The sequence below is a fragment of the Chaetodon trifascialis genome, chromosome 17 (assembly GCF_039877785.1).
Source record: "Chaetodon trifascialis isolate fChaTrf1 chromosome 17, fChaTrf1.hap1, whole genome shotgun sequence".
Classification (NCBI taxonomy): Eukaryota; Metazoa; Chordata; class Actinopteri; order Chaetodontiformes; family Chaetodontidae; genus Chaetodon; species Chaetodon trifascialis.
In genome coordinates this window covers 6,466,115-6,492,981 of record NC_092072.1, presented here as the reverse complement: position 1 = coordinate 6,492,981, position 26,867 = coordinate 6,466,115, and the positions used below count along the sequence as shown (strand labels likewise).

General features: G+C 44.1%; 4 protein-coding genes across 5 annotated transcripts in view; all 4 read right to left on the bottom strand.

Moving 5' to 3' along the window:
- The window catches only part of sdc2 (syndecan 2), a 42,981-nt gene extending 37,042 nt beyond the window's left edge, over positions 1 to 5,939 (bottom strand). Inside the window, exon 1 of the mRNA XM_070983918.1 lies at positions 5,446 to 5,939. Coding sequence (XP_070840019.1) covers positions 5,446 to 5,505 — 60 coding nt within the window. The 5' untranslated portion in view covers positions 5,506 to 5,939. The remainder of the gene's footprint in view (positions 1 to 5,445) is intronic.
- A 3,824-nt stretch (positions 5,940 to 9,763) lies between these two features.
- LOC139345896 (protein phosphatase 1 regulatory subunit 36) lies at positions 9,764 to 16,091 on the bottom strand. Its single transcript, XM_070984773.1, has 11 exons — positions 16,060 to 16,091; positions 15,765 to 15,829; positions 15,574 to 15,657; positions 15,319 to 15,455; positions 14,760 to 14,829; positions 14,578 to 14,676; positions 14,251 to 14,388; positions 13,968 to 14,010; positions 13,025 to 13,254; positions 10,915 to 11,115; positions 9,764 to 9,968 (listed from the first exon to the last, which is right to left on the bottom strand). Exons 1-11 carry the CDS (start codon positions 16,087 to 16,089, stop codon positions 9,764 to 9,766), a joined length of 1,302 nt encoding a protein of 433 aa, XP_070840874.1. The 5' UTR covers positions 16,090 to 16,091.
- Positions 16,092 to 16,937: 846 nt separating this feature from the next.
- LOC139346109 (probable thiopurine S-methyltransferase) lies at positions 16,938 to 19,310 on the bottom strand. The gene is made up of 7 exons (XM_070985010.1): positions 19,171 to 19,310; positions 18,550 to 18,687; positions 18,239 to 18,331; positions 18,010 to 18,142; positions 17,335 to 17,387; positions 17,172 to 17,246; positions 16,938 to 17,046 (listed from the first exon to the last, which is right to left on the bottom strand). The coding sequence occupies exons 1-7, from the start codon at positions 19,239 to 19,241 to the stop codon at positions 16,938 to 16,940; spliced, it is 672 nt and encodes a 223-aa protein (XP_070841111.1). The 5' UTR covers positions 19,242 to 19,310.
- Positions 19,311 to 21,659: 2,349 nt separating this feature from the next.
- Positions 21,660 to 25,563, bottom strand: LOC139345835 (probable thiopurine S-methyltransferase). Of its 2 annotated transcripts, none has more exons than XM_070984687.1 (9): positions 25,467 to 25,563; positions 24,748 to 24,885; positions 24,437 to 24,529; positions 24,208 to 24,340; positions 22,592 to 22,644; positions 22,429 to 22,503; positions 22,218 to 22,303; positions 22,022 to 22,066; positions 21,660 to 21,878 (listed from the first exon to the last, which is right to left on the bottom strand). In XM_070984687.1, exons 2-9 carry the CDS (start codon positions 24,843 to 24,845, stop codon positions 21,760 to 21,762), a joined length of 702 nt encoding a protein of 233 aa, XP_070840788.1. In that variant the 5' UTR covers positions 24,846 to 24,885; positions 25,467 to 25,563; the 3' UTR covers positions 21,660 to 21,759. The 2 variants fall into 2 exon arrangements, with proteins under 2 accessions (XP_070840788.1, XP_070840787.1); XM_070984686.1 differs by having other exon boundaries at positions 25,369 to 25,522.
- Positions 25,564 to 26,867: the final 1,304 nt, after the last annotated feature.

The following is a 26,867-nucleotide window of genomic DNA, read 5'->3' as shown; positions in this document are numbered from 1 at the left end:
CAACAAACGTGTTGCTGCACTAGATTCAAAATAAGCAGATATTTAGAAAAATCAATGAAGCTGATGAGGTGAAACAGTAAATATACTGTCTATGGCTGTTTTCAGTTGAGTACATGTCAAAGAGGATTAGTACATTATCACATTCTGTTTCATTTCTGTCTTTTATTGCATTCAGGGCTGTATTTCTGTTCATTTTCCAATAAAAAGTTTCAGCTCTCGCAACTTATAGTCGTGCTGACAGTTTGCTGAAAACATGCTCCTCTTTGAAGGCACATAAGAAAAAGCAGAAAGCACAACATATCTTTCACAGTGTGGGCAGCTTCCTGAAACTCTCACAAGCTGTTACCACAGCAGACCAGTCCAGGAGTCATATATCAGCCGCCCTGCGTTTCCCGCATGGGTTTGTCTCTGTCATCTCACCCCCTGCCAAGTCAGACACTTTTCACACCTCACGCAGCAAAGCTCCAGACAGGTCCCGTCTCTCTGGGGGAAAACCTGGACACCAAAAGGGAGGCAGGGTTCACACTCTCCCCCGACTCCTTTTCCTTCATCTCCCTCTTCCTCTGCTGAAACTGGAGGGCAGCAGGCAGTAAAAAAAAGGGAGAGAGGAAGAAAACAGACGTCCTGACACTGGGGTTTTCCCATTTCTCCTTGTCACAACCACAATCCCCTCCACCTCAGTCCTGCCAGTTTCCATTTGCTAAGCTAATTAAATAGAAGAAAGGGGGGAAGGGAGAGGGTGGGAAAGGAGGAAGAAAGACAGAATAATGCTCCAGGTGTACAATGTCTAAATATTTTCATCCAGACTGCCACAGGCGCATGCAAATGCATCTGCCGTCCACTGCTGCAGCCTCTGACAGTCTGCGAGCTAATGCGCCTGTGGCCCAACAAAAACCAGCGCTGCCGTCGCTGGTCTGGCTGCAGCCACATCTCCCTGATGTGTTTTCCCTACGCGTTGGTGGCTGGGAAGACGGTGTATTTTAAACATGGCTATAAACTCGCACGCACACCCAGAGTGGCATAAAAAGGGCACGGCTGCACAGACCAGCACGCACGGCCGACAGAGGTCGACTATTTGTGAGTTTTTACTAGTATGCGCAAGTCCCTGCCAAAAGTAAGAGCCTCCTCCAACTCGTCAACAAGAGAGAGGAGGAGGAGGAGGAGGAAGAGAGGCGAGCAGCTCCTTTCAAACACATACGTCCTGCAGATGTTCGCTAACTCAATGCGAGCACTCCCATCTTAAAGGAAGGGGGTGAGCGTGAGGAAAAAAAGGAGAAATATATCCTCTCTCTTCATCCCTTGCAGCTGCCTGAGAGGGAAATATAACGCCACTGTTCTCAGCCTAATCCAAGACACTGTGCTAATGACAGGCAGCATCTCTGACCAGGCGGGCAGAGAGATGTGGCAACAGGGGAGCGATGTGGGGGGGGGGGGGGGGGGGGGCAGAGAAAAACAGCACAGGGGAGGTCAGAGACCATGTGTGTTTATCTATGTGTGTGTGTGTGCCTGCATGGTGACAAAACAGGAGTTCATGCGTGGACGCAGATGGATTCAGGGGAAAAAAAAGGGGGGGGGGGGGGGGGCGGTTGCTGTTGTGCTTTCAGTGGTCCAGCAGCCCCTGCCTCCTGCCTTCTGTGGAGTCCATTAGTGATTGCATAATGCTTGGCAGACAGGGACTGAGTGAATGCACCCCCCGAAGGGTCGGACACCAGCGAGGAGGTCGGTTGCTCCGCAGAGCGAGAGACTCGGCGTTCCCATGTGTGTCAGCGGTGGATTTATAAGGAAAATTCAAAAAAAAAAAAAGAAAGAGAAAAGCTGCAGCTTTCTCACAGCCCGACTGAACACGGGCGGCTTCGTGCTGAGGAGCCGGGTTGTGTTTTCAGTTTGACGAATTCTAGGTTAATGCAAAAATAAGAGAGCGTCATTAAATATACAGGAGGAGAAGCTGCAGTGGCAGCGGCACAGCATCTGGCCTCTGCTTCTGTGTGGCACCACATCCTTTCATTTCTCTGCTCCGTCGTCACTCACAGCTTCACCTTCATTACGTTCTTTAATCGGTCATTTCGGTGCATATTGTTCCTCTCTGCCCTCCTCCCTTTACATCCCCCCCTCCTGCACACAGGATGAAAAGGGTGCGTAAATATTTTGCTTTCCAACAGCAGATTAACGTTTTACTTATTCATCCTGAAGCATGCTGGAAATGCTGCATTTAAGTTGAAGCATATTGCTCTAATCGCTGGAGAACCAAGGGAAAATTTGCAGCGTGCACTCCTCATTCAGCCTCTGAAAGCCTTGTGCTGCGCAACAAAACGAGTGAAGCATCGCGTTCAGTTCAGCAGCCTTGAAGAGGCTGTCAGGGGGATTAAAAAACATGAGGAGCAGTTGAAACTAACATGCTTTTAGGATTCATATAGCCTTCAGAGCAGTCTACGCAAAAGGAAACAGCGGTGTGGGTTGTTTGTTCTCGCAGCTTCTGGGAGCGAATGAGGTGTGCAGATGCACATTTTTTTTTTTTGTTTGTCTGGAAAAATGCATTAGACGGCCTTAAGTTGGAGGGAAGGTCAGCTCCGGTGTCTGCGCTGTTCATTGTGTCACCAGCAAATCGGCAGACACAAAAAGTAGCATTCAAGGCAGAAAATGAAGCTCAAACACCTTCAATAATACACAGCCTGCACCTTCTGCCTCCCCTCGAAAAGCCATCAAAGGCTTCGAGTAGAAGTCTCGTATTTGGTGCCTTAACCTTTTCACCTTTGAGACAGGCATTTTCTCAGGCTTAGCGCCTCGTCTTTTTGACTATTTGAGGGTAGTTTATCGCAGCGATCCGACCTCACTTGCCCTTTTGAGGGAAGACTAAGGCGGCTTTCACCCCGCATCATCCTCATGAGTGGGGTCAGTCCATGACAACCGCCCAGGAGGACAAACAAACAGATATGTGAAATCTTCCCTTTGTTGGCTCAAAAATCCCTCGAACTTGAAAGGAGACATTCCATTGAGCCTCCTTCTCCTCCATCCTCCCACCCCACCTCCCTCCCCCTTCCGCCGCAATCCAGTTTTCCTCGACCGTCCTTGGGAGCACTAAATCCAGCCCTCCTGCTCAAGTGATCCTTCTGAGTCCGGCGTCAGAGTGTGAGACGGCCCTCAGAGCCCCTCTGTAAATCACAGATGTAAAGGGAGGTGAACGACACCCACGCTTCCCACCAAAACATGACACAAATTACAGACCGCAACATCTGCTGAGTGGCGTGCACTCAAACACGGCGGGGCGGGCTGAGCCGAGGAGCGCTCAGGGCCAAACTCTTCCTCCCCGCTCGCAGAAGTTCTTGGACGCGGAGGAGCGGAGAACGTCACTGTCTGGGAGGAGAGCTGCAGAAGATAGCAGACGGCTCCACGTCCGCTGCGCTGACCTCATCTAATGAGAGACGTGGTCGCGGCTCGCCAGCACGTTCTGCTACAACAGCACTTTCCTGCAGCTGGAGGCTTCAGCGTGAGCAGAGACCTCACATGTTGCATTACGAGCTGTCCAACTATTCGACATGACCGTACAGTGCTGTGCGTTTCCGTCCTCTGGTGCAGTGACGCAATCATCAGTTTCTGAAAGGTGGCGGCGGCGAGAGATGTACAACTGTACCTCTGTGATGTGACGGCGTAATTAAAGCACAGACAGATGTGCCTGAAGCAGGTTATCGCTGCCACTTGTCAACACCAGCGCCAATATTGAGAATCGATGTCACATGTCAAGTTCCAGTGAGGCCTTCAGGGCACACAGATAAAGGGGAGGCAGATATTGATCAGGTTAAAGTTTGTGTGTGTGTGTCTGTGGGTGTACGACTGTAAAGTCATCTAGATCCTGATGGTCAAGCGCACCAAACTTGCCATATTCTTGTAATGGATTAGCTCATATTTTGCCAAAGTAAGGTGGAAATTATGCTCAAAGTTTAAGGAAGTTGGGACGCTGTGAGTGCGATCATTTGCAAATGAACAGCCCATGTAGTAACATCCTTTATCCAATCATGTGTTCACAAAGTGGTGAACCTCGCTCCATCCTCGCTTGTGAATGACTGAGCCTTTCATACCCAATCACCTGTTAGCAATGAGCCTGTTTACCTGTGGACTGATCCAAACAGGTGTTTCTGGAGCATTAAACAACTTTCCCAGTCTTTCGTTGCTGCATCAGATTCAGAATAAGCAGATATTTGCACAAATCAATGAAGCAGATGATGCAAAACACTAAATATATCGTCTTTGTGCTGTTTCCAATTGCGTCTGTGTCAAGAGGGATTAGCAAATTATCACATTCTGTTATTTATGTGTTAAACAGCATCTCGACTTTTTTGGAATGGGGGTTGCATGCAGGGCTGTGCACAGATGGCCCTGCTGTAAAAACAGATAATAGAAAACACGAAGAAAAAAAAAAGTAACTCTTGAGGATGACCTCATGCAAAACAATGAGTCATTAAAACAACACTGTCTGAATCAGCTAATTGGACAACAGAGCAGGAGGCACTGCGCCAAGCGACAAGTCACAACCCACAGAGAAACAACAGGAGGGGACAATAATGACGGGGGCTGCGCGTGGAAGTGCCAAAATCTGCCATTCCTACAACCCGGCCAATTTGCAGGGTGATGCACACACAGTTAGGAGGCACGACACTGCCCTGAACCTGAAAATGGATCAAGGAATCAACAGGGATGAGCAGCAGTGTGGGGTTTACAGCTACCGTCTCCAGTTAAAATGTGACTCAGGTGAGCTTTTTCCATTTAAATGCCACAACCAGTCAGTGATTGCCACCGACGAAGAAGAAGAAAGCAAAGATCTGCGTGTCCACTGAGCAGGATGGCTCCAGTAATAATGACATTTACTCAATAATGGATCCATTTCAGTGAGCGTCCGTCAAAGGACTTAACAGCTAAACAAGAAAATCACTGTTAAACAGCTGAAATACTCTTAAAGAGGCGCTCAAAATCTTAAGTGGTTATGCAATAACTTCACAGCTTTGAAAAAGACATCCAAGCCTGCTGAATAAACTTCATGCGCTCATACAGTAGGTCCCTTTAAAGCACTGCTCCATCTTCCAAAAAATAAAAGCTACAGGCAAACAGCGTGATAAGCACACCGACCTGTGCAGCCTCTGTCTGAGCCCGTCGTGCATATCTCAGTGTCCTAGATGGTAAAGAGAAGCGGTGCTGGCCAGGTCCCTGCGCTCAGGCCTGTCTGAGTCAACGAGCAGCCTCACCTCACGGCAAACTGCGAATTCAATGTTTCTCAGTTTACTCCATCATTTTTAAAGCAGGCGTTTGCGCTAAAAAAAAAAACAAAACAAAAAACTACAGCGAAATCAGCAAAAGGTCCGAGCGTCTCCTCAAACAAACGAAAATTAAAAACAGCGAACCCAAAGTAGCTTTTCTCCCCCCGCAGATGAAACGTTTAAGTTTCCAAAAACTTACCGTTTCCCCGGTGAGGAAGACGGTCAGCCCGAGGGTCAGAATTATCCAAACGTTCCTCATTATTCCTCTTTATCAATTAAAAGCGAGCTGTTAGGAGCGAAATGTCAAATCTTCCCCCTCTTCTTCTTCTTCTTCTTCTTCGTCTTTCTCCCTCTCGCACCCCTCGCTCCAACTCCTGCCGCTTCTCTCTCTCAGGAGTGGGATCCCACCGGATACGTGTTGCGTTTTTGGTTATTCCTCCCCCTCCTCTCTCCAGGCACTTCTTCTTCTTCTTCTTCTCTCCTTTTTTCCCCCTCTCTCTCTGCGTAAATCTGACAAAATATTTCTCTCTATGTGCGAACGAGCGCGATTTTAATCGCAAAGTCCTCCACGCGCCCTGTGACAGCGAAATCCGCACGAGACACCTCGCTCGCTCTCCTCTCGCTCCCCCGGCGCTCGCTTGAAATGACGAGGACAAAGTGTGGAGAGAGGCGCGAGCGCGGCCGAACGACTCCGCTGAGCGCGTGCGCTGCGCTCGGCCATGTCACCGCGAGACGGAGGGAGAACTTGCGACGAAGTGGCCAAAAAAGGAAGCCAATTAAAAGACTGCAATCAACAGAAACCGAATGCGTTGTCTGTTTACGCACAGTTAGTCCAAACAGGAATTTACTGATTATTATTTATTTAGGTTTTCTTTTTCTCTGCGGGGGAGGTCGGATAACAAACTGCGTGAGAGAAAAAAAAAAAAAAAGCCGGACAGCTAATAGAGCCATTTATCTCCACGTCTAGATAACGATCATTAATTGCTCCCTAATGAGGATTCCACAATTTTGGCCACTGCGCTAAATCACAATCAAGCCCGGTGTTTATTATGCGGCGGTGACATTGTGAACACATCTGATTAGTCGTGCTGTGTTTTCAGTGTGTGAAGAAATCAATGCACCGCTCTTTACGTCTGAATCAGGCGCACAGCGTCCCGTTAGACACGCGCTGCTCCACAGAGGTGGAATATAAGCAGTAAAAGCAGTTGGATCAGTTTTATGGTGGGTCACGCTGAGCTCAGCCATTTATGGGCAAAGTCTCCCCCTGCTGGTAAAAATGAAGAAATCTACCCATAATTAACAGAATATTACATTTATTATACAATGATGCAAACTCTTTTTTATATTGGGGTCTGTGTTTGCAGGATTAGTTTCATAATTCTGACTTTTTATTTTCCTGCCTGTAAAACCTAAACTGCAAATTTGTGCCTCCAGTCAAACGAGAGCTTCTGCTCACCTTTAATCTCTGTTCCGGGGTTTCTACAGAGTCGCAGGTTAAGCATTTGAAGTGTTTTTCAGTAACTGATTTGGCCATTTTAACTGGTTCTTAAATGTCCCACCCAGCAGTGGACTAAGGCTGTCTGAGGGTCGAGGGTGAAGCAGATAAAAAGGGCACCGGCTGCACGCACTGCACTGTTTTGTTGACCCGAATGGCTCTCAAGAGTTCACTTTGTCAGGTTTATTCCACCCATGATCCAACTCGGAGCTGTTTCACTTCTCTGGCCTGATGAGACCTTTGTTTCAGCTCTGTGATAATGGCTCTATGTTGCTGCAGAATTAGTGTGCTGAACTGTGCTTGTACAGTCAAACACACATCAGGGTCTCACAGGACACTGCAAACATGTGATGATCTGATAGAATATGATGCATTGCTTTGAATCAAACTAGCAAACAGTATATAAAGTGGTTAAAATGAGCTCAACCTTAAACATCTACAGCGGTATAATGCAACATGCACATTAATGCAGCAGGAATAGGAATCCAAAAACATCACATGCAATAGAAACACGTGTGCCACTAATGCATGATTTGAGAGGCAATTTTGAAATCATTCAATCTTAAAGAGGTGTGATTTCTCCACGCAGCAGCCTTCGCTCGCCAGCACGACATACCACCTCACAGTCAACTTTGCAGATCGCTAAAATCCATTCAGAACGGTGGAAAACAGCAATTTCAGATGCTTTTGGAGACCACTAATCCACCCTGATAATAGTCTGTCCTTTGTGCACCGTAAACCCTACAACTCTCCTCATGACAAGCACTGACAAATAAATTCCTTAGGTGCCATCTTTGCCACATTTATACTGCAAGTCAGATCTGCAGACCTCTAGATATATGTGTGTGCGTGTGCGTTATTGGTGGTGCTATCCCAAAAAATATTACACTCTTACTCGCCTTGTGGATGTAGATATTCCTTGTAATATCTGCAAACTGCTGGGTTCAGTCTCATAATATCACACACTTGACACAGTTAAACCAATTAACCTTTAACACTCAGATGCAAAGAGATGTGACTCATATTACAAAGCTTTTCTAATTAGTGCCTCTGCTGGATCTCTCATCTCCAAAAAGACACACTTCCAGGGACTCTGAGAGGCAGCATCAGTCGTCCTGATGAACAAGAATATCCCCGTGCATGTTTTATGTGGAGGGTTCACATCAGTTCGGCTTTGTTGAAGTGTGATTCTCACAGCCGGGAGGGAGCGCGGTCGATCGATGACACCGGCTTCCTCCCCGCTGACTGTTTTAATGTTTTGAAACACAGCATTTAAACCATGAGGACAAAACCAGGTGGTAACATCAGGTCTCATCAGAATGGCCTGTTGAGAGTTTACAAGAATTAAATCCAGCATTTTCTTTTAAACTACTGATGAATTGAGAGAAGCTTAGCTTAGCATTAAGACTGAAAACAGGGGGAAACAGTTAGCCTGGCTCAGCCCAGAGGTGAAACATCTGCTTACTTCTTGCACTTCTGAAGCTCACCGCACAAGTTATGTCCTGTTTTTTTAAATCCATACAAAAAAATGTGGTTTTATGGGAGATTTTGTGCAGGATCTTTCCCTGCTGTTTGCCTGGAAAGGGGCTCAGGCTGGTCTGGCACTAAGGCCCCTGTAAACATCAAACTGCCGTCTTTACACGTCAGTTTTTTTGCCTGGATTAAATAAACTAGATATAATGTGAGTTTAAGAGGTGCTGATAGGTGGATTTTGTTATCCCTGGACAGAGCCAAAGCCTTTATGCTAACATAAGCAAACCAGCTTCTGGCTCAAGCTACATATTTACCACACACACCTCTTAGCGGTATTGATCCTCTCAGCTAACTCTCAGCAAGAAAGCAAATACGTGTATTCCCACATTGTCAAACTATTTCTTGAAGGTGGTAGTCAAGATTACGGCCAGTCTTTTCCTGTAATGAACATTGATTACGGATGCAGTCTCTGCTCCACTGCCACTGTAGCACATCTTTGATTACTCAGTCAGGCCTGAGAACAGGACGTGTTAACTGATAAGGCAGGTTTCACTCTGTCAAGTATCTGACTGCTTGCCTGGTATTCGCCGCACTGCACTGGAGGAGGAAGACTGGAGAAAATGAGAGTAGCCATCAAGGGATGAAGACAAGACAGCTGCAGAAGAGGGGGTCCCATTGGATCAGAACACTCAGATCCTCTGTAGTCTATAAACAACAAGTGATAGGAGCCAGATCAGAGCAGGGGAGTGCTGGACTTAATCACTTTGGGTGTGGAGCAGAGTAAATCTAAACCAAGAACGCCTCAAATTTGTGAAAGTAATTTAAAATACATCTTGTGACCCATCCCCCGTCCTAATGCACAAGCTTACCAGGCCTCCTCCTCCTCCTCCTCCTCCTCCTCCTCCTCAGAGGGCTTAACTCTACTCCTGGTGTCCCAGATTAAGCAGCCAATTAGGGCGAAGGCAAAGCCCCTTCTGCTACCAATCCTGGCTGAGCGAGGGTGTGAGAATGTGTGTATGTGTGTGTGTGGCACCAGTTCACGTTACTGTCAGCCTGTTGTGAGGCAGCACAAGGACACAGAATGACTCAGTGGTCTGCAGGAAGTCTTCAATGATCTTAAAAAAGGTGAATTGATCAGTATGACAAATAACCTCTGTGTGAGGACTGTATAATTTGATTTATTATCCAGTGGGAGTTATGCATGCAATGTGCAGGACTTCCTTCACTTTCATATGTGAACTGAATATTTTTCAGACTCTATAGGAAGTGCAGACCTTCAAAGTCGTAATGGATTTCATTATATTTTATTCAACAGCACCACCAGCTGGCAAATGAGACGCTGATTTAAATTCAGAAGCAAACCCAACAAATATGGCGTGTGATGACAGTCCAGGGAGGCGCTTTTGAATATGAGCCACACATGAGCAGAGCAGAACGTAAACCGAGGAATGCGTTTGCACGTTATGTCTGTGTTGTGCTAATGAAAATGCACACTTTCACATACAGTCATTCCGTGTCTGAGGCCGCTGCCTCTGTGGTAGCTGCTGAGTTAGGGTTCATGTGGGTGGCGACTGTCCGCCTGGGTCCCATGAAGGACGGGCTGACACCTCGAGCCAGGACGATCCTCGCGGTTGTTGTTAACGTCGCTCCCTGGTTCATGGTCGTCATCATCCTCCCTGCTGTTTTTCTGGTCTCCACAGGGCATCAGGGTGCTGCGGCTGAACTGTCTCAATGGCTTGCCGAGAATCCCGAAGCTGATTTCATAAAGAAATGAGGAGAGAGAAGATGGCAGTCAGTGGACTCATTTCGGTCGCTCCCTCTATGTTATCCTGGCACAAAAGCATGAAATAAACACAGTCTCTCTATATATGTGGTAAGCAGTAATCATGAGACCCTTTCAGTTGATTAAAAATCTGGTTTGATGGCGATAAAGACTCATCACATATTAAATCTGACATTACTTGGTTAAAACCAGGCACAGCGTTCTTTAATACAATGTGAACTCTGATAATAGAGTCGTGTAGAGCAGGTACGACTGCTCATAATCACAACAGGATTCAGGTTTTCATATTGGTTCCCAGTTTCTAAGACATTAAAACAAGCTCATTACAGCTAAAAGTCTGTTAAACAAATTTTTAGCAAACACTCATATATATCTTTAAAACTTCACAATGTTACATCAACACAGAATTAAATGAGTCCTTGTGACTCAACAAGGTCGCTGCAGTATCTGACCCACCTCACCCTGCTGATCTACGCAGCTTTCATGGTTTTGGTTTTTCAGCTTCACATAGATAGTAGGTGGTATTTCAGACTCTCCCCACATGTAACAGAACCACAGGTAGCCCTCCAGAAATCAGACTCTGACCAGCACGTAGCTGGTAATAGTAAGATAAAAACCCAGATATGTTTCTTGGGGGCTGGTGGACCAAACCAGAAATAAGGTGTAAATGGGGTGTGTGTCTGCTGGGTGACTAAGTGAATACTGTACCCACTTGATATTGAGTTAGCTATAAACATTTGAGAAGCTAGTAGTTCATCAGTGGTGTGTTTCAGCGTCACATTTGCTGGTATGACCGTGCACATAGCAGTAGGTTATTCTGGGGGGTGGCAGAAGTGAAACAAAAACATCATACCCTTGATCAAAACACAGCACATCCTCCTGTTATATGTGACATATCAAAGGATGTTTTACACCACCTGGCGCTGGCCAGCTGCTGGTTGAGCTCCTCCGTCAGGGCCTTGGTGTCGCAGAGCTCGGCCTGCGGCGGGCTCGGCCTCCTGGCCCGGCTGCCGAGGAACAGATGGGGTGACCGTTCTTTGGGCGAGGGCAGCAGAGACATCATCAGTGGGGAACGCTGATTGACTGTACTGCTGAGGGACGGACGCCTCTGGGACGCTCTGCGGGAAAAGCCAAAAAAAAAATGCAATGAATGTATTATATATAAACACCTTAAAGAGCATGCGGATGTAAAAAAGACTCAGATAAGGTTGCAAAATTCTGGGAATATTCAAGGTGGAAACTTTCCAGTGGGAATTCAAGGAATCAAGGCGAAATATAAAGGTTATTTGCACAGACTGCACCTTTTATCATATCATAAGCAGAACTGGCAACCCTTCAAACAGAAATAAAAAATAAAAAATGTAGTTGATTTGCTTAAGAGAAATGAGTGGAAACAGGTTCATTTAGAGTCTGCAGTTAGCATGCTCTGTCAAGCTACATCCCACAGCTAGCTAGCAAAAACTAGCAGTTTTAAAAGGATATAAACTGTGTACTTTGCTTTAGGCTACTGTCTGCTGGTTAACTGAAATGTCATAGAAAATATAAAACGTAATCACTCCAGTAAAATAATCAAGAAGCTTAACTTCCCGAGATCTTTTCTGGAGGTTTGCTGACAGTTTGCAACCTTAGACACAGAGAGAAACGTTCACTGTACGTCTTTTACACCATTAATGAAACCAAATGTTATAAAACTAAAGATCTGTCTATATGGTAGTTCATACATGCACAGACGACAGCTGTATAAACATTTTGAAAAGGAGGCATTCCTCACAAATTCTGTTATCATGCATATATAGCATCATGCAGGAAAACAAATACGCAGAACTAATTAATCAGGAAAGCTGCTGTCGTAGCCACATTCTCAAGATCCAGGTGGTATTCCAGAACACATCCAAAAAAATATATATAATCTCATGGATTTCTCTTTTATCACAGTCTTTTCAGTGTCTGCGAGACGGCTGGAAGCTGTGCTGAAGCTCGTCCAAATCATGTCATGTACATCCACCCTCAGGAGGACAGCAAGCTTCAAGCCCAGCTTTTGATTGTTTGGTCTCAACCTGACAGCAGGAAAGAGCGCCGGGCCTCAGACAGCTTACACAACTGCCAATCCTGTGTCAGACAGAGCAGCGCAACATAAAACCAGCTGTCAGATAGTCCCTGCGATCGGACAAAGCTAAGAATCTGTCTACATCAATCATATTCCAGTTAGAGGTCTGACGTGACATCCATCAAACACAGACAACTTACTGCCGGAGCTATTAAGTCATTTACCCTATAATATGTCAGAGTGGGCCTGGTTGGCATTGACGGCTAGTCAATAGATAACATTAAAGCAGCTAAAATCAACATTTTTTTATATTAACAACGATCACATGACTACTTCTATATGAAAGTTGTCGCTAGTGGAAGTGATGAACCCACAGTGAATTATTCACCAATTCTGTGGAGCTTTCTAGCTTCATTTGGCTTTCAGGTCTTTGGGGTTTTGGTTCAGTGTCACCTCTCTCATCAGCAGCAGGCAGCTGCTATCAGTGAAAAAAGCTCTAAAAACCCACTACATGCTACCTGTGTAGCGCTAAATGTCAACTAACAACTAGCCGATGAACACAGTGTAGCTTTTAGCAGTTGAAAAGCTGCTAGCAAAGCATATATTGTATGAAATTGGATGGCAGAGTCACAGTGGATTAATATTACCGATGTGTTAATGTATGTTGCATTTTACTGCTGCAGATGTTTAAAGTTGAGCTAATTCGAGCGACTTTATATACTGTTGGCTAATTTAATCTACAGGAATGCATCATATTCTATTAGATCATCATATGTTTGGAGTAAGAGCACCTTGAATTTCAGTAAATTTAATTAGTTACAGTCATTCCACCGCTGCAGCAGACATTCATAGAGATATAAACTCAAAAAGAAGTGAAATAGGCAGTAAATGAAGAGCAAAACTTCTACTCTATAAATAAATAGTGATGGTGATGGTGTCACATGCCACCTCAGCCCGACCTTCATTTCACTTTGCCGTACCTGTGCCTGAATGTGCCATTACATCCCGTCTCCTTGGGGTCAGCTTCTCCCGTCGTCACTGAACCATTAACAGTAGCGAAGGTCATTCCTGAGTCCCCATCGGTCCTGCTCCTCACTGCCGTGTTGAAGGTGTCGGAGTACAAAAGGTGGCCCACCTCCTCTTGGATGTCCCTCAGGTCCTTCCTCTCAAACGCCACCCAGGCCACATAGCAGAAGAAGCTGTACAGGCACTAGAAACAGAAGAGAGTGAACAGAGTCACCTGGGGTCCCTAATACGCAATCCTGTCCTTAATTCATTTGACAGACATTCATGTATTTTATTCACGCTTTCACTGAGTGAACATTCAACATGCCAGCTTTCTGACTAAAAACCTGGATGGCCACTTATTCCTCTGTGTTTTTAAAAGGTCACAACAGCTATTTCTGTCCAAAAAAGGTCACATACAGAGCAGGCAATAAGCTGCTGCTGTTAGCGTGATATTTCCCTCCCCATCCACCCACCTGGCTAAATACTGAATAGAGCCTGTCAAAGCAAAGCACCTGTGTTGCGTCAACATCTCCAACCACTAACTAATTCATTAAGGCCACCAGGCACAACCAGCACTCAATGTCGTTCTGTTCTGCTCGCTGCCGTCTGTATTCACAGATGGTGAACTGGCCTTCACTCTGACAGCTGAAGGCTCAATTTTTCTCGGTGCAGATGAGGCAATATAGTTCTGAATGTTTCAACACGCTGGATTTGCATGGAAAGACATTTCAGGTCAGCTACGAGTCAGATTCATCAAGTTAAAAAATGAGGGGACGGGCGAGGCGACAGATTAGCATCACTAACCGGTTCTTAACATTCGTGACAAGCTTAAAAACATTTTCATTGGATCAGGCCGTTTGTAAATAAGGTGATTAGTATATTTCTAGTGCATTGTAGGATTCTTATTGCACTTACCGCACGTAGCAGCCATTCAGTACTGTTTGATGACATGCGACCCCTGAATAAACACACAAGAGACCGAAACATTTTCAAGAGAGACCACCGAGTCACACAAAGTCAGATACAAACACACAACCAGCGTACAAGATGCCACGACCACAGCTGATCACATACAGGTTAGAAAAAATAGCTCTGACACGAGCGGGTATTTTGAAAAGGCATGATGAGCGATGCATCTTGGAGAAGGAATCGTACTTCCTCCCTCTAACACCTGTTCTGAATCTGAACAAATACTCACTTATGGTATGTGTGTTGGTGCTGTTCAATCTCCAGATCCATGATGAGGGTGAAGTAGCAGACAGCCAGCTTCTTTTGAGCCATTTCCTTTTTGGCCAGAGCCTCCGCCATGATCCGCTGCTCTGTGATGATGTCTACACTGGCGGGTTGGTTAGAAAGGGAGTGAGGGTGTGGATAGGAAGAGGGGAAAGGGGATTAGGAGAAGGAAAAAAATAAGAAATAGAGGACACTGACACTGGCAGATAAAGGAAGAAACACAGACAGCAACTGATAAATAAAAACAATACAATAAAAGCAGCAATGTTAGCAACTCTCTTCGCATACTTACGCCATTAAAGGCTTCCGTTTATTCTCCAGAGACTTGTGTTCAAAGAAACAAGACAGGTAAAGGAGAAGGGCAGTCAGGACTTCATCGAGCTGTTTACTCCTGAACACAGACAGTTATCTCCATCATACAGAGCACAACAATGTAACCCTGTGTGAATGAAATCATGTCTTTTCGTTCCTCACTTCAGTACAGCCAAGAAGCAGAGCGGAATGGGAAGCTGATAATTCTCCTGCAGCAAACCGACGGCCACCTCTACAACAGAGAGCTCTGTCAGGACGGGGTCAAAGGTCATCGAGCACTCACTAGGTACAGAAATACATCAGAAATGCTAACCACCATTACCTAAGAGCATTTTACTATTCAGTGGGCTTTATTTATTTTCACCTTTATTTTTGCTATTATTATCATCGAGAGGGGTTTATTCCTCAATATTGTTTTATTTTATATATATTTTCTTTTTCCTCCTTTCTTTCCTGTCTTTTTCAAGTGAAGCACTTGGGCCATTTGACTTCTTTGAGCACTTTGAGCTGCTATACAAAAGAAGTTTATTATTATTATTATCAATAAATGGAGCAAGTAATCAAATGCAAATCTGAGCAATCTCTGACTCCTGCACATTCACACATAGCAAACTATGATTTGTTCAGTCGTTATCAATATTCTTAGAGGAGGCAGAGAGGAGCAGCTGACTCAAGTCATGCAGTATTACTGTTATGAGATCATCAACATATTGACACTTGCGTTTAACATCATCGGTGGTGATGCTGTCCCCTCGCCTCTTCATCACGGAGGACCTGTAAGCAGCCAGATGAGCAGGGCTCAGGCTCTTTCTTATGCTTTGGCGCCCTCTACGGTTCGACGTGAATATCTCAGCCAGCCTGAGGAAACAGCAGTGATGACCATGTGCAGAACATCATGCGTGAATTACAAACAGACGGTAACATCTTCGCCTGCCTTTTAATAATTATGAACACTGATGAACATATCCAGGTCTACCACTCTGATCGCCGCTGAAGATCACTGAGATGGACATCAGCGTGCCTCCTTGTCCTCAAAACACCCTCCTCTGCTCGACTACAACTAGAAAAGACGGAAGACTTTTACGACAATACAGTTCAGCGACGTGACTCTCGTGACTGCTAGCAGGTGCACCATGAGGGTAATTTAGCCCAGCTAATTAGGCTCACCTGGCAAACTCCACAGTTTGAGCTTCATCATTCCACACCCAGCGGCCTGGAGGCGGTACACACACCTGAAAGGTATTCTTTTCACGTCAGCCATACTTTTAAATGTGTAGCTTTTCCTTCATTAACGTGACTAATAAGATACGCGGCCATTTTAAACCTTTAATGAAGTTAAAATAGCAGCACAAACTCTGGTAGAATTGTTATCGGTAACGTTATTAATGGTATTAATAACTTTCAAAAGTTTTAAACGTCTTTAAAACTTTTGAAATTCGTCTGTCTCGATGCGGCAACCTACGTTTTTCGACTCCTCGGGATGTTTCGGCATTTCTGTAAACAAAACTTTCCACAGGTTAGCTCGCGCTCCTTCCTCCTTGCCAGTCACTAATGTTGGGCTCTGTATCTAGGCAACAGCCAATGCGGAAGGAGTTGGCCCCATGACGCGTTGTTACGTGACGCATTCAAATGGCGTCCGCTTACCAGCTCCTTTCTATTTACCCCGGTTAACAACAACAATAATAATAATTGTATAGCTTACAATCTGTTTTCTGTGTATCTTTGTTGTAAATTCTGTTTTCTCACTTTTATCAAATAGCTTTTTCAACATACATACATACTTTTTGCAACTGTTAATATTACCAGAAAAGCACAACAGATACCCAGCTGGTTTCAATGAAGCCACAGACATTTTGTTACAAAAAGTATTTTATTGTGACAGTCATTTATCGCTTTCTAAATGACTGGTCTTACAGGTTTTATGAAAATACACTCTTAACATTTGATTTCCATATACCTTTATTTCCATCAAAAGGATGTCTCAGCATTAGAAAAGCAGGTTTAGGCAGAAATTGCCTATATCCTGTGTTAGTAATAAAATACCCGGGATCTGCTTTTCTAAGCTGTCTAAACTTTGTTTTTAAGTGGCCTTTAGAGTGATGAGGTGTACATTTTCAGTCCGAAAGTCCAGGCCCAAGGCTCGATGTCTGTCTGTCAGACTATCTTGAGACTGCAGCAGTTCCATATCACAGCAGTTCCCTGAGCAAAAGAAACATCCCATTAAAAGTTGCAAGCTCAGCCTCCCTGGTCCATAGCCGGTTCCATAGCCGGTATCACAGGGCTGTACTGGGCTGGGTAAATTTACAGGACTAAGCTTTATGATTAGGTACATGATTGCTCTTACTCAAAATACAGACAGTTACCTGCATATAATTCAGGATTGTACAACAGAGTGTCCAAAAGGTATCTGCAGTCTTTGGCCATGAGAGAAATAAGGAGAGCAGCGTACCTGTGAGAGAGACAAAGTAGTGAGACAACACGAAGCCTATCTAAGCTGCGTAACATCTAATCACTTACCTATACATAGTTTCAAGAGGTTTTAATTAAAGATGTCCTTTTCAAATCTCATCTTACTTTTCTCGGTCTTTCGGGTTAATGGCCACGAGAGTGCCCCTGTCCCAAATCGCCCCGAACTGACCCTCAATGGAACTGTGAAATAGAGAAGTAGAGTGTGTGTTAAACATTAATCTGTTCTAGTTGTTTAAAGTCTCTAAAGGGGAAGAAACAGTTTATTTACCTGGAGAAGTTGTACAGGTCACACTGATACAAGGAGATGTTTTTCTCCGAGCTCTGTGGAACAAAGACAACGTGGATGAACTCTTTCGTCAATACGTGTTTTTTCCTCAGTGCATGCTTGAGCTATAGCTTATCTGTCATAGAGAACATCCCGTAAGTTTTTACTGTTGTTAAAGCTACAAAACACTTGTATAGTCCTGTATGTAGTCCCACAGTCAGCGCTCCTCTGTGATAAATACACTGCTCTTCCTGTGACGGCTTCACAACAAAGGCCACGCCATGTTTCAGCATTTAACATGAAGCAGTGGCAGTACAAATTGTTAGCTTTGCAGTAGCAATAACTTCATCTCCCATAGCCAAAAAAACCCGCTCTGGCGTGTTTGCATTTCTTTAAACCAATCAGTCATTGTGGGTGGGGCTCAGCCCAGGAGGCAGCGATGGTGGCCTTGCAAAATGTGTCAGGGGAAACTTGTTTTGGTGGAATAAGTGCATGTGAGGAGGTGAGGCCTTGCATTTCAATAGCTAAATAGCTTGTTTACGTTCATACCATTAGCTACCAGGTGAGGGTAACTTGCTATTTTCTGCGTGTAGGTTGCTGTCTCAGAGGTTATTGTTGTTTCATGTAGTGGCAGGGACTTATATTAATACAGCTTTGATATGGCTATCAGAGACCGACCTTATAGACCTTTGCTCCAGGTATGGCAGCGACAGGCTCCTCGCTGTAGGTCAAGTTGCTCTCCTCAAAGAACTGCTTTATAGCCTTTTCAGATATCTCCACCCCAACCACTGAGTGGCCCATGTCTGCTAGCCTGGGAGACTTACAGGAAGTAGAGGGAATTTAACAGCATTCAGTCATCAGAGGGTGTCCACGCGTAGCAGAAATTACAGCTGAAAATCATTCATACCACTTCATATCAACAGCTTTCCCACAAAGAGGGAAGAAGAAGCGAACCCCCGTCCGCCCGGCAAGAACTTTATCAAGATTTTTCTCCAGCATCCTGTCAAAAAAACAAAAATACTGTTAACAGCAAAACACTTCAAGCTTCTAACTGTCTGAAAAACACTTAAAATGATCTGAATGAGGTGGCGATGTTTGGACTGAATTCGCCTCGCTGACAGTCCGTATGTGCCTTGTAAACAAGTGATTTTTATGCATTTGGAAGACTTTCATTTTCCCCTATCGCACTGAGGAGGTAGTTGAAAGAGGGGCATTTACGGGTTTACTTCAGCCTGGTGGAAGCCGATCTTGTCCTCCTTCCAGCGATCCTCCCATTCTCCGAGCACCATGACGCGGTTTGCCTGCGGTGCCAGCATGCTGGATATGTTCGCCTGACTCCGACTACTGAGGGAGAAACTGAGAGAACAGCTTTCAGACTCCTGCGCTGTGGAGGTGAATAAACAAGACTTACAGGGTTACAAAACTCTGATTCTGACTGACCCCAGACCAGCTGATTCTATCAGTGAATCAGCTGTATCCAAAACGAACAGAGCTGAGGTCAAAGGTCATGTCCATGTACACACAGTCATCTAAGTCTTCTCACGTGTAAACACATCGCTAAAGTATAAAGTTCCAGCTTTTAGCTTCATGATTTTATCTCAGGTGTGACTGATTTGACCTCTTAAAATGAAATGATTTGAATTTGTCACATGAGGACCAACACTCTGACGTCAGGGGGGAGTTACTAAACGGCCTCCATGACATTAAAAGTCCATTCTCCTGTAAATCAATCAGATTTTACAGCTGTGCTGTGAAGAATGAAACCAATCGATTATGTCACACAATGAGCAGACGTCATTATGTTTGAGAGGCGTTAGCAGATTGAAAGTCCACGCTTACCCAGCAGCAGCAGCAGCAGCCTGGCACAAAACCAGCCACACAACTTTACACGGAAACTCTGAATCCCGCATGTTTGTTAATTCTGACCAGGACCGTACCTTTCTGCACGAAGGCGGACTGTATTTGTCCGGTAGCACAGCAGCGGCGTTGATCTGCAGTCGTTTCAATTGATACGAGGTATTTCAGTGTGTATTTCATCCTGAGTTCAGCCTGTCAGGCGACCGGTTTCCTGCGAGTTTGACAGCTGAAGTGACCATAGACATATACACATAGACGCCGCATTGAGCTGGTTGGGCCGTTGCTGCATACGTCAGCGTGTCCGCCATATTGGATGTGGCAGATCTGCTCCGTAAACTAATGCAAGGAAATGGACCGAACTTCATAAAGCACCTTTGTACAAACTGATTTAACGTGATGCCCTTGTATTTGTCCATTCACACACACACACTGATATATTTGGGAAACAAATAGACATCAAAAACATCACATCTAACTTTTAATGTGATGTGATAGTGGTTATAATCTTATAGTATTTTGTAACATTTTACTATAGCAATATAAGATTGTCCCACAGGAACACTTGGGAGGAAACAAATTATAGCCTTGAAGTATTGTACAGGGATGGTAGCAGTACCATAGACGTATTAAATAACTATTATGGACCTTAAACCTTGATTATACATACTAAAGAGAACTTATAGGATTCCTATAGACCTTTTTTCGTTAGAGTACAAAAGTACCAAACCAGGGTATGTTTTTTAAGTTGTTACAGCTATCAATGTATGCAACACTGCTATTGTGATGATAAATATTGAAATAATAAACATCTATTTATAATAACCAGATCCTGAATTTTAGATGTGACATGTGGGTTGATTAATCATTTTGATATTCAATGATTGCTGAACATATATACATACATATATCTATATCTATCAATCTATACATTTATACAACTAGTCCCTGTGTGCGTAAGCTAAAAGCCTTGGAAAAGAATGGTCTTGCAAAGCTTTTTCCGTGTGTTGCCTTTCTGCAACTGAAGAGTGTTCATTTTGGCAATGTGGTGATGAAATATAGAAATGGTCTGACAGTGTAAAATTAAATACATCACTGACTCCTTCACATTCAGAAAGGGAAAACATTGTTAGCATAGTGTGGCACTGAATGATCTAATCCTTACAGCCTATACACCTACCCTGTGGAGATGAGCTGGGAAGCTGAATGTCTGACCTGTCCTGTCAAAATCCTCTGGCCTGAAGTGCTCACTGCAGAGCGCGGATGACTGACTAGCAGAAAACCCTTCCCGCCTGACAGCTGTTTCCCACTTCTTTCTCAGTTCTTTATTTTTGGGAAACCTACAGAGTATATGAAAAGTTAACCAACTAACAACAATCAGCGTAGTTACTTCGGGCCACTTTAGTCAGGAAAGACTTCGTTGTTCGGAGGCGCGTATAGTATAGTATTTCTATGCGGGACTTGATGTTATAGCCACAAAGTCAGCATATTCTGTACGTAAAGTTATGTTATAATGGCCACATACAATCAAAAGTTTTTTTTATTTTTTATTTCATTCTTACCTGTGAAAGGTAATCCCTTGCGAACGAGTTTCGAGTGTAAGCCGGTTGGTACAGTTCCACGCTGCACAAGAATGCGGCATCTTCTCTGGTCGCCCTTGCCGCATTCAATATGGCGGCGACGTTGACGTACGACTCCCGCGCTCAATGCGGCGTCCACGTGTATATGTCTATGGGTGCACCATCCTAGTAATTTAGCCCAGCTAATTAGGCTCACCTGGCAAACTCCACAGTTTGAGCTTCATCATTCCGCACCCAGCGGCCTGGAGGCGGTACACACACCTGAAAGGTATTCTTTTTACGTCAGCCATACTTTTAAATGTGTAACTTTTCCATCATTAACGTGACTAATAAGATACGCGGCCATTTTAAACCGTTAATGAAGTTAAAATAGCAGCACAAACTCCGGCAGAATTGTTACCGGTGAAGTTATTAATGGTATTGAACGTTTGAGGGGGCTTTTTGTCACATAACGTCTTAAAAACTTTTGAAATACGTCTTTTTCGATGCGGCAACCTACGTTTTTCGCCTCCTCGGGATGTTTCGGCATTTCTGTGAACAAAACTTTCCACAGGTTAGCTCGCGCTCCTTCCTCCTTGCTGGTCGCTAATGTTGGGCTCTGTATCTAGGCAACAGCCAATGCGGAAGGAGTTGGCCCCATAACGCGTTGTTACATGACGCATTCAAATGGCGTCCGCTTACCAGCTCCTTTCCATTTACCCCGGTTAACAACAACAACAATAATAATAATTGTATAGCTTACAATCTGTTTTCTGTGTATCTTTGTTGTAAATTCTGTTTTCTCACTTTTATCAAATAGCTTTTTCAACATACATACATACTTTTTGCAACTGTTAATATTACCAGAAAAGCACAACAGATACCCAGCTGGTTTCAATGAAGCCACAGACATTTTGTTACAAAAAGTATTTTATTGTGACAGTCATTTATCGCTTTCTAAATGACTGGTCTTACAGGTTTTATGAAAATACACTCTTAACATTTTGATTTGTTTTTAAGTGGCCTTTAGAGTGATGAGGTGTACATTTTCAGTCAAAGAGTCCAGGCCCCAGGCTCGATGTCTGTCCGTCAGACTATCTTGAGACTGCAGCAGTTCCATATCACAGCAGTTCCCTGAGCAAAAGAAACATCCCATTAAAAGTTGCAAGCTCAGCCTCCCTGGTCCATAGCCGGTATCACAGGGCTGTACTGGGCTGGGTAAATTTACAGGACTAAGCTTTATGATTAGGTACATGATTGCTCTTAAAAGCACTCACCAAACAGGCTCAATACTTGCTCATCAGGCACAAAGAAGGGGGGACCTGAAAGACAAATAGTCACAAATATCTTTTATTATTGTACCAAAAACCACCCTGCAGACATTTTAAAATGCAAATTCAAGTAAAAAACAACTCGATATTTTCTTTTGTTTTACAACCAGAGATGTGTTTTACACAAAATACAGACAGTTACCTGCATATAATTCAGGATTGTACAACAGAGTGTCCAAAAGGTATCTGCAGTCTTTGGCCATGAGAGAAATAAGGAGAGCAGCATACCTGTGAGAGAGACAAAGTAGTGAGACAACACGAAGCCTATCTAAGCTGCGTAACATCTAATCACTTACCTATACACAGTTTCAAGAGGTTTTAATTAAAGATGTCCTTTTCAAATCTCATCTTACTTTTCTCGGTCTTTCGGGTTAATGGCCACGAGAGCGCCCCTGTCCCAAATCGCCCCGAACTGACCCTCAATGGAACTGTGAAATAGAGAAGTAGAGTGTGTGTTAAACATTAATCTGTTCTAGTTGTTTAATGTCTCTAAAGGGGAAGAAACAGTTTATTTACCTGGAGAAGTTGTACAGGTCACACTGATACAAGGAGATGTTTTTCTCCGAGCTCTGTGGAACAAAGACAACGTGGATGAACTCTTTCGTCAATACGTGTTTTTTCCTCAGTGCATGCTTGAGCTATAGCTTATCTGTCATAGAGAACATCCCGTAAGTTTTTACTTTTGTTAAAGCTACAAAACACTTGTATAGTCCTGTATGTAGTCCCACAGTCTGCTCTTCCTGTGACGGCTTCACAACAAAGGCCACGCCATGTTTCAGCATTTAACGAGATGCAGTGGCAGTACAAATTGTTAGCTTTGCAGTAGCAATAACTTCATCTCCCATAGCCAAAAAAACCCGCTCTGGCGTGTTTGCATTTCTTTAAACTAGTGCTGTCAAAAATATCGCGTTATTAAGGCGTTAACGCAAATCAATTTTAATGGCATCATTTTTTTAATAACGCAATTAACGTTCTTTGTGACCTAGTGAACTTGTAGTTTTTTATAAGCTGTGGCCACTGCTAGTAACGTAAGATAAACTACAGGATCCGATTGTAAACTGGAAACAAAACAATAGACACGCCCCACGCATGTTTTGGTCTCGCCTGCTCGCTAGCTGTGAAAGTGTAGGTGGATGTCAAGCGCGAAACGCCGAAATGGATGCGAACAAGATTCTGAATAGAAAGCTTAGTTTCAAAAAGTTGCCAGATGGGTCGACTGACAAGACCAAAGTTTGGACAGAGGCATATGGATACCGCAACTAAAAACAAGCTCACTGCAGCCATAGCCAAGAAATATCCATTCTTTCTGGAGAGAAATAAGAGGCTGCGTTGATCAGACTCTGGTAAATAAATAGAAGAGCATCATAGTCTGACTGCTTTTATGTTCAGAGGAAACTTAAGAAAGGAAAGTTTAAGCCATGGTTTAACTGCACTATAGGCTGAGTCCTAGTTTACAATGATGTGCACTTTGTAACTTTATTTTGTATCACCCTGTTTTGATCTCTTAAAAAGTTTTGTTGAAGGGGCTTTTCTGTAACCAAGCATTTATTTTTTTGTCATCTGTTTATTGACAGTGTTAAAATGTGTGAGATTTGATTAGTTCAAAGGTGAATGACTGCTCAAAGTGAGAATGTTAGTGTGAAATAAAACACTACACGTTTTCAATAAAAAACATTTGCACAAAGCGAGCCTATCCACTTTTCCATGTTGATAACAGGATTCAAATGATAATTAATGGGACATTTAGAACAGATAAAAATGTGCGATTAATTTGCGATTAATCGCGAGTTAACTATGACATTTATGCGATTAATCGCGATTCAATATTTTAATCGATTGACAGCACTACTTTAAACCAATCAGTCATCGTGGGTGGGGCTGAGCCCAGGAGGCAGCGATGGTGGCCTTGCAAAATGTGTCAGGGGAATAAGTGCATGTGAGGAGGTGAGGCCTTGCATTTCAATAGCTAAATAGCTTGTTTACGTTCATACCATTAGCTACCAGGTGAGGGTAACTTGCCATTTTCTGCGTGTAGGTTGCGTGTAGGTGTAGGTTCTCAGAGGTTATTGTTGTTTCATGTAGTGGCAGGGACTTATATTAATACAGCTTTGATATGGCTATCAGAGACCGACCTTATAGACCTTTGCTCCAGGTATGGCAGCGACAGGCTCCTCGCTGTAGGTCAAGTTGCACTCCTCAAAGAACTGCTTTATAGCCTTTTCAGATATCTCCACCCCAACCACTGAGTGGCCCATGTCTGCTAGCCTGGGAGACACACAGGAAGTAGAGGGAATTTAACAGCATTCAGTCATCAGAGGGTGTCCACGCGTAGCAGAAATTACAGCTGAAAATCATTCATACCACTTCATATCAACAGCTTTCCCACAAAGAGGGAAGAAGAAGCGAACCCCCGTCCGCCCGGCAAGAACTTTATCAAGATTTTTCTCCAGCATCCTGTCAAAAAAACAAAAATACTGTTAACAGCAAAACACTTCAAGCTTCTAACTGTCTGAAAAACACTTAAAATGATCTGAATGAGGTGGCGATGTTTGGACTGAATTTGCCTCGCTGACAGTCCGTATGTGCCTTGTAAACAAGTGATTTTTATGCATTTGGAAGACTTTCATTTTCCCCTATCGCACTGAGGAGGTAGTTGAAAGAGGGGCATTTACGGGTTTACTTCAGCCTGGTGGAAGCCGATCTTGTCCTCCTTCCAGCGATCCTCCCATTCTCCGAGCACCATGACGCGGTTCGCCTGCGGTGCCAGCATGCTGGATATGTTCGCCTGACTCCGACTACTGAGGGAGAAACTGAGAGAACAGCTTTCAGACTCCTGCGCTGTGGAGGTGAATAAACAAGACTTACAGGGTTACAAAACTCTGATTCTGACTGACCCCGGACCAGCTGATTCTATCAGTGAATCAGCTGTAGCCAAAACGAACAGAGCTGAGGTCAAAGGTCATGTCCATGTACACACAGTCATCTAAGTCTTCTCACGTGTAAACACATCGCTAAAGTATAAAGTTCCAGCTTTTAGCTTCATGATTTTATCTCAGGTGTGACTGGTTTGACCTCTTAAAATGAAATGATTTGAATTTGTCACGTGAGGACCAACACTCTGACGTCAGGGGGGAGTTACTAAACGGCCTCCATGACATTAAAAGTCCATTCTCCTGTAAATCAATCAGATTTTACAGCTGTGCTGTGAAGAATGAAACCAATCGATTATGTCACACAATGAGCAGACGTCATTATGTTTGTGAGGCGTTAGCAGATTGAAAGTCCACGCTTACCCAGCAGCAGCAGCAGCAGCCTGGCACAAAACCAGCCACACAACTTTACACGGAAACTCTGAATCCCGCATATTTGTTAATTCTGACCAGGGCCGTACCTTTCTGCACGAAGGTAGACAGTATTTGTCCGGCAGCACAGTAGCAGCGTTGATCTGCAGTCGTTTCGGTCGATGCGAGGTATTTCAGTGTGTCTTTTATCCTGAGTTTAGTCCTTCAGGCGACCGTTTTCCTGCGAGTTTGACAGCTGAAGTGACGGTTAAGGTGTTGCCTGACAGACCAAATTCTGGGCCGTTGCTGCAAAAATACGCGGGTTCACTTCTGGTTTGGGAGGAGCCTGATGCTGCATTCAGGTACATGGAATTATAGGAGAAACCACTTCCTACTTGATACTGCCAGCACTTTTAAACGCTTACCCTCATGCCAACCGATTCTAAATTATTATCTTTAATCATAATATTACAAAGCATTGCCTAATGTTAAGTAGGATACACACGCACGCACACGATGTATATATTATTATATATTTTTTTCCCCTTTTACTTATTTTCTCTGTAGGGACAAGCGGTGGTCCGTGAAGGGGTGCTTGTGGATTTCCCAGCAACGTTACAGGCCTAATTTAATTTCAGACTCTATAAAACGCGGCTCATATTGGGCTCAATTTCAATCAAATCCTCCCAATTCATAATTTGCAATAAGAATCACACAACTGATGAACAATCATCTCGTTCATCCACCAGATCACACTGACCTTCACAACAAGTCTGGATAATAAAGCCTGAAAGTTCATTCTTGACCTTGGGGACAGTAGTTTTACTAAAACGAATAAATAACTCAACTCACTGACTACATTTTTACGAGATTTTTTTAATAGAAAAAAATGCCAAACATTCATTGATATTGTCGGGGTTTAATACAGTTTATTTAATTAGGCTTTTCTTTAATCAATTATGTCAATTTGCTCCTTAATGCACTCTTTTTTTTTTTTTCCTCATTTCATTTTCCGGTAACACGCTGATACTCAGTGACTCAGGCTGGGACAGCTGTCACTAATCCTCGGAGAGCCTCCGCGCTGTCGCTCAGTGATTAGTCTCGCCTGCCCAGCATGCCTCTCTCCACGCTGGGTTTGGTTCAGCGCTCCGCCGGAGCCTGGAGACAGATCCGGAGATTAGATATTCTCCCTGAGCAACACAGATAGGAGAGGAGAGGGGAGGCAGGAGGATGATCTTTATCCGGACACTGAGCGGCGCAAGAGACTCAGAAATGCAGATTTGACTGTGCAAATGAGGCGCGCTCTCAGTCTCGGCTGTCTTCCGTCATATTATCATGTTGCACCACATTGAACGTGGTGATAGACAGTCACAAGACACTCGCTGCATCTACTTAATAAAGTATGTAGACTCAAAAACCTGCTGCTGCTCGTGGTGCATTTAAAAACAACCTACTGCTGATTCCTCACATCTAATTGGCTCCTCGAGCCGCCTCACGCAGATCCTTAATAT

Excerpts from the sequence above, each read along its gene's own strand:
- LOC139345896 (XM_070984773.1), bottom strand. The coding sequence starts at position 16,089 with ATGCCGAAACATCCCGAGGAGTCGAAAAAC. Across the intron at positions 15,456-15,573 it reads CTTCAGCGGCGATCAGAGTG|GCTGGCTGAGATATTCACGT; the intron begins GTAGACCTGGAT and ends CTGTTTCCTCAG. Across the intron at positions 14,677-14,759 it reads TGCTTCTTGGCTGTACTGAA|GAGTAAACAGCTCGATGAAG; the intron begins GTGAGGAACGAA and ends GTCTGTGTTCAG.
- LOC139346109 (XM_070985010.1), bottom strand. The coding sequence starts at position 19,241 with ATGCGGGATTCAGAGTTTCCGTGTAAAGTTGTGTGGCTGGTTTTGTGC. Across the intron at positions 18,688-19,170 it reads GCTGCTGCTGCTGCTGCTGG|TTTCTCCCTCAGTAGTCGGA; the intron begins GTAAGCGTGGAC and ends CTGTTCTCTCAG. Across the intron at positions 17,388-18,009 it reads CTGGAGCAAAGGTCTATAAG|AGCTCGGAGAAAAACATCTC; the intron begins GTCGGTCTCTGA and ends TTTGTTCCACAG.
- LOC139345835 (XM_070984686.1), bottom strand. The coding sequence starts at position 25,439 with ATGCGGGATTCAGAGTTTCCGTGTAAAGTTGTGTGGCTGGTTTTGTGC. Across the intron at positions 22,067-22,217 it reads CAATCCTGAATTATATGCAG|GTCCCCCCTTCTTTGTGCCT; the intron begins GTAACTGTCTGT and ends TTTGTCTTTCAG. Across the intron at positions 21,879-22,021 it reads GCAAGTATTGAGCCTGTTTG|GGAACTGCTGTGATATGGAA; the intron begins GTGAGTGCTTTT and ends TCTTTTGCTCAG.